General features: G+C 41.3%; 1 protein-coding gene across 2 annotated transcripts in view; it reads left to right on the plus strand.

Annotated features, from left to right (window-relative positions):
* Positions 1-6589, plus strand: part of LOC140237204 (tyrosine kinase receptor Cad96Ca-like) — a 43210-nt gene extending 36621 nt beyond the window's left edge. For both annotated transcript variants that reach the window (XM_072317148.1, XM_072317147.1), the window contains exons 8-12: positions 882-986; positions 2649-2754; positions 4365-4461; positions 5121-5220; positions 6474-6589. In XM_072317148.1, coding sequence (XP_072173249.1) covers positions 882-986; positions 2649-2754; positions 4365-4461; positions 5121-5220; positions 6474-6539 — 474 coding nt within the window. In that variant the 3' untranslated portion in view covers positions 6540-6589. The remainder of the gene's footprint in view (positions 1-881; positions 987-2648; positions 2755-4364; positions 4462-5120; positions 5221-6473) is intronic.

Genomic DNA, 6589 nt, shown 5'->3' on the forward strand with positions numbered 1-6589 from the left:
CGAGCCCAGCCTCAATTGCGGGGTCGAGCCCCGCAATTTTGTCCGTTTACACTGCCGGGCTCGGCTGCGCTTTTAATTCAAACCTTTCAATATTTTGTCTTAGTGGCGCTCTGCTTGTGAACAAACGCAATTTGGTAGGGGCCTATAGGCTTGTTTTCATACCCTTTGCCAACTGGATTCCGTGGCGACGAAGTCGCCGTTCGGGCAAAGGCCTTTGCCGAAGGAAAAAATCCTTAGCAGGACAAAACCACCTTAAACTATACTAGTTTTCTACGTTGAGGTGGTTAATATCCTGAAGAGCGAAATAGTACGGGCAGTGGGTTTGGAAGCCAGACTAAAATTGGCTGCGCATTTGGCCCAGTTTGCGTTTACACTGAGAAAAGGCCGGGCTCGGCCGCGGCACGGCCGTGGCCGAGACTACGTCCAGAGCTTGGCCAAATGCGCGGCCAATTTTGGCCCCGCATTTGGTCTTTTGCGCGTTTACACTGAAATGAAGGCGGGCTCGGCCGCGGCTCGGCCGCGGCCGAGCCTCGCACTGTAAGCGGGGTCATTGAAAGGTTTGATTTAAAAGCGCGGCCGAGCCCAGCAGTGTAAACGGACAAAATTGAGGCTGGGCTCGGCCGCGGCTCGGCCCAGCCCCGCACTGTAAACGGGGTCCTAGGTTCCCCCGCATTTGCTTTTTTTTTTTTCTTATAATGAATATGATACAATGAGAATTAAAACACCTGAAACTTTAGCCCATTGTGTGTGTGTGTGTGTGTGTGTGTGTGTGTCCTTTCCACCAGCGTTGCGAAAAGGATAGTTTAATGACGTTCTACTTTCTCTGAAGCTTGTGATTCATATATTTCTTATCTAATATCCATGATTTATATCATACTTAGATTGTCCATGGAAATCTCTGTGCACACAACATTCTGATGACGGAAGACAGGATTTGTAAGATTTCTGACTACGGGATGACGTCATTCATGTCACCCTCTGAAGGTGTAAGTATTAATCAAACTTACGGATTACCCATCTGAACATGATTGCTAACAAGGAACAAATACCCCACTTAACAACGACATAATAGTATTTCTTTTTTTTTTCTGAAAAGATTATAAATATAGGCCCTACCTTTGTTAGTGGCGGATCAAGCGGGAGGCGCACCGGGCGCTCCCCCCCCCCCCCCCGCTTTAAAATTTTGTTTGAAGTATAAGAAATACAAATAATGTTACCTCTTGGCTAATTAAAACCGGAAGTGAGACCAGAAATACTTTTACGCCCCCCCCCCCCTTTACGGAATTCCTGGATCCGCCCCTGCCTATATGATATACACAAGCTTATGAAAAATAATTTTTCCTGCAACTGAATTTACTGTTCGAATCCTCGAATGTCTCAATCCACCCAAAAAGCAAGCTTGTGTGAAAAAACAACAACCAGAAATAGTCCTACTCCATTCTCTCTTTAATCATAAAACGGTAAGTTCGAGAAATTGTTACTCAAAGACAACATACTATTAGTCCATGGGCCAGGCCAGATATTGGTACCACCTGAGGTGGCAATACCTTTTTGGTGTCATTTTGTTTGTCGGGCATAGATATGCTTATCAAGCTACTAGGATAACATTTCCAAATGAGTAGCTTAGTCATAATAAATGAATTTTAAACCAATTTGGTCTCGTTGTTATACCCCTATACTTCTGAATCGAGACCAACCGCTATACAAAGAAGAGCACTGTCTTCTGTATATTCACAGGTGTTCTGTTGTAAACGCGGTGCGCTTAGTCTTTATTCAAGGCAGCGAAGGGAATATCCAAGGGTTATGATGTCCACAGAGCTTAGTGTAATATTCAAGCCGGCGAAGGGAAAATCCAAAGCTTATAATACAGTGTATATCCCTTTATCTAAAAACAACAACAACAAAAAAGCAATTCCTCGTGAATTTTACCGTATTTTTCAATTACTTATCATTTTCCGGTGAAAAAGCTTCGGTGAAAACACTAATACCACGCCAATGTCGCTTTATTTCCATCCAACAATGAAAGATAATGCAAAAACTATGTACCGGTACTCTACAATACATTATAATAAATAATGTTGTAAATGAACAGAGTGATTTTTGTTTAAAACTGATGTATTTGTTGAGAGGATGGTATAAAAACAGAATAGATAATCCCTTTTATTAGGAACTTTAGCTATGATAACGGTACATTGGTCTAGATAAAGACTAAGCGCACCGCGTGACAGCTGTGAATAAAGACTAAGCGCACCGCGTTTACAACAAAACACCTGTGGACATACAGAAGGCAGTGCTCTTCTTTGTATAGCGGTTTAGTTTCGATTCAGAAGCATAGGGATATAAAAACGAGACCAAATTGGTTAAAAATTCATTTATTATGACTAAGCTACTCATTTGGAAATGCTATCATAGCTTGATAAGCATATCTATGTCCGACAAACAAAATGACACCAACAAGGTTTTGCCACCTCAGGTGGTACCAATAACCCATTTTTCGGGTCTTGGCCCATGGACTATATAATCTGTATTTGCTTTATTCATTTACGTAATATTATAAAAGGAAGGTGGGTTTTGTAACTGCAATAAAAAATGCGAGATTCCACTCATATTTGTTTTGTTTGTTTTTATTTTTCAATCATTCTGTGCAGAAACCAACGCGCTGGATGTCACCGGAAGGAATGCAGAATAAAAAATGGTCGCTTAAGGGTGATGTTTGGTCTTACGGAATCCTTCTTTGGGAAATCGTCACTGTTGGTACGACATAATAATATCATATAGCAGGGGTGGATCCAGGAAATCTGTAAAGGGAAGGCGCTTTTGCAAAATTAAAGGGGACCACACGCCAACTCCCATTTTTCTAATTTCTTTTGTTTTAACCAAAAATAAAGAGGGGGCGCGCGCCAGTTGCACCCCCCCCCCCCCGATCCATAGGACCTAAGTATGGCAAGCATACGCTTCTTGATTTAATGCCGTGTCACACCTTTCCGGGCAAGCCTTGCGTTCGACTTGTGAAGAACAATTTTTACTACCCGTAGGTCCCCGCAGATGACCCGCACATGACAGTATCTAGCACGTATCTCACCCGTATTCGCTCGGAGGTGCGCACGCAAATCTTTTTACCCGCAACCATGTTTAGGCCCTGTAACACCTCTCCGGGCATGCTAAGCGGGCTTGTTGTGTGTGGGGATTTTCCAGCATACCGGACAATTTCTGAGGGCGCGTTCTACTTTATACTTGGACGCGTTCTACTGCAATACGGGTATACTGTGTGACCTGTGTACCAGTCGCGTGGGGGCTGACAACTCAGTGAAGGAATTCCTCTGAAGGAATGGCAGAAAGTCCCACAGAATGTCATTATCTTGGCTGCATACGGGGACTGCGAAGTACACGCGTGGAAGTTGCCTGCGAGGTGCTGCCGCTAAGGGCCTCCTACTGCAGTTCTGCGTCGACCTCTCCGGGCATCCCCGCAACTCACCCGGAAAAAGTTTTGGTCATGCTCAAAACTTGGCTGCGGTTAAATGAGACTTGCGTGCGCACCTCCGGGCAACTACAGGCGAGATACGCGCTAGGTACTGTCAGATGCGGACCAACTGCGGAGAGCTCCGGGTAGCAAATTGTTTCCCCGCAAGTCAAGCCGCCAGACTTCCCCAGATACGGTATGAAAAGGCCTTGGGCATGCTCAAAACTTGTTCCGAGTGAGTCGTGGGGGTTCGCTCGCAGAGGTACACGCAGAACACCAGTAGGAGACCCTTACCGGCAGCACCTCTTAGGCAACTCTAACGCAGGTACTTCTCAGTACCTGTAAGTCGCTCGTAACAGAAAACGGATCGGTTTCAAAGCTCTCAGGCAGGTCACACGGAATACACGCAAGTAGAAGATAAGTAGCACGCGTCTGTGTAGGTAAGAAACAAGTGCGAAACTCGCAAACATTCTTGTCCGCCCGGGGAAATTCTCCTGCGTGCTGGAAAATCCCTCCTCGCAACAAGCTCGAGTAGCTTGCCCGGAAAGGTGTGACACGGCCTTTACCACCACAACATTCATAAAATTTGATCTACACTAAAGAAAACAATAATAAGTAATTTTACATGGTAATTCGTATAGATGTGTATATGTATACATACACGATATGTATAATGACGCATATAGTTTACTTAGTTTCCAAATTCATTGAGATTATCGAATTAGTGGGCATGCCCTTGAGACACGTGATTTATAATGTCTTTAAAAAAGCCAGCGCAATTAGAGGAAAGAGTACATGCCAAATTATATACAAACTAAATACAGAGAAAACAGAACCTGTTACGTACATATATTTTGCTCGTGTATGTCCCTTTTCTCTGCCGTGTTCTCTGCCTCTCTTTAAGGAGCAAGACCCTATCCCAAAATGACGATGGACATGGTGAAGCAGAAGGTTACCAAGGGCTACAAGATGCCACGCCCTTCTCACTGTGGTCAAGAATTGTGAGTATTTACCTCCACTTACAGTTTGCCGTCTGGTGGATGCATTATAATGTAAGGGTTTGCATGTGTAGACAGGATGGTAGTAGGTTACGATATGCAGTAGTGCGATGTACTGTACTTTTTATCGCTCTATGTTATCACATGTTTGTATGCTGCCCATGTATGATGGCTGATGTACGGAAGGAAGCCACACAGGTGGATAGGACTGTCTCACTAATGGCTGGGCACAAGCTGTGGATTTGGAATCGGGGCAATGAATAAAGGTTGCATTTGTGCGATCTTGCCCACTTATATCCTGTTTGAAATCTAGTTATTTTCTGTGTGGATTCTGAACCCTTTCAATAATGTGTGTGTCTATTTCTTTGTGGATGTGTGCGTGTTTGTATGTCTGTTTTTGAGTCTTTGAGCGTTCATGTGCTTGTGCTTAATAGGTGTTTGTGTGTGTGTGTGTGCGTGTGTTTGTCTCTGTTCGTTGACTAGAATTCTCGTATAGATTTCAGGTGTCCTGTGCCGAGTCTGTCTAGATTCGACACTTTTGAGATTGCACACTTACGTAATTCAAAGAGAGATCAGTGCGGATCCGCACTGATCTGTCTTTGAATTACAATATTTTGGGTTATGAGTCTATCATTGTTTACTTCAATCTTTTCCTCGCTTAGATACTCTATAATGACCAACTGCTGGGAAATGGAGCCGGAAAAGAGATGCTCTTATAACGTCATTCAGAGGAAACTTGAACCAACAATGGAAGTGTATCAAGTAAGCTATCGTGTCTGAAGCACATCCTCAATTCCCTGTTCCATTTCCCTTGTTCAGCGTGTAGGGATTCTCTTTTTTTTTCTTTCTTTCCTTTCATTCTTTCTATCTATCCTGTCAAGTCGTGTCGTGTTGTTGTGTTTTTCTTGTTTTGTTCCGTCCTGTCTTAAATCATATTTGTGATAAGTATTTGCAAATAAGTAATTCATAAGGTTTTTTTTATTGGTTCACAATATACAAGCTTGCTTCTCAGTGGACCTCTCAATTCTTTTTTTTTTTCTCAGCTGAAGCATAACTTTGTATTTTGCCAGACAGGTATGCATTCGTATGTCTATCTGTATCATTTATCTTATGCGAAGTCGAATGTTTATGTTTATGATATAATTCTTGATTTATTCTGTGTTATGTTTGGTTTGAAAAAGAAGAATGAAAATGAATGAATTGAATTAAATACTGGATTCATTTATATTATTTCTTTTACTATCAGAATGAAAGGTACTACTTATCATGTTCATAGCATTATTATTTTTTTTTATATAATTTGTTGATGGGAGGGCCGACGTATTGATGATCTTAGCGTCAATCCAGCAGTTAAGTGCATTATATCTTGTTAAAAACACAAAACATAATTACTCCGGTTCAACTGATTTTTTTTTTCTTTTATGCAACGTGACTGGACAATATGAAGGAAAAGGCAAAAAAGAGAGTTAAAATCAGCGCACGAGAACATGACAAAGAACACTGGCGTCATTAGAACATATAACAAATGGGATATCTTGTCAAATCCAAACAAACATTTATACCTTTACACATGTTACACATGGAAGTGAACCATGCATGATTCTGCAATTGCGTCTTTTCAGTGATGTGTGTTATAGAAAAATGTTGCCAAACACTTCAATATTGTCTAATAATGTAAATGCAAACTGGGATGTACCTGTACATTGCTTCTAATGTTATGTTATGAAACATTGTTTTGATTAAAAATAAATAACTAGTGTAAAAATGATTTAAGTTAACATCATGTCGGACCGTATTGATTATACACAATGAAATGGTAAATGAACCCTACTTTGAAAAGGATTTTTTGTAATAAAATAATGATTTCGTTATCAAAATTAAAACATTGAACACTTTATTATTTCTTAATTCCTTTTGATATGATCATATATCAAAGGTTAATAGATCACTGAAAAATAATTTTGGACTAAAATCAAATTATTTCCACTCAACTGTGCTTATTTTTCTCTTTCCAGGACTATCTGTCACTCCTGAACTTGGACGAGACATTGTATGACGATGTGGCGGATATAACAGTCTAGAGGTCAATCACCATTAAAAAGCCACTTTTCATGAATTTCGTAACATGTTT

Source organism: Diadema setosum, chromosome 13 (assembly GCF_964275005.1).
Source record: "Diadema setosum chromosome 13, eeDiaSeto1, whole genome shotgun sequence".
Classification (NCBI taxonomy): domain Eukaryota; kingdom Metazoa; phylum Echinodermata; class Echinoidea; order Diadematoida; family Diadematidae; genus Diadema; species Diadema setosum.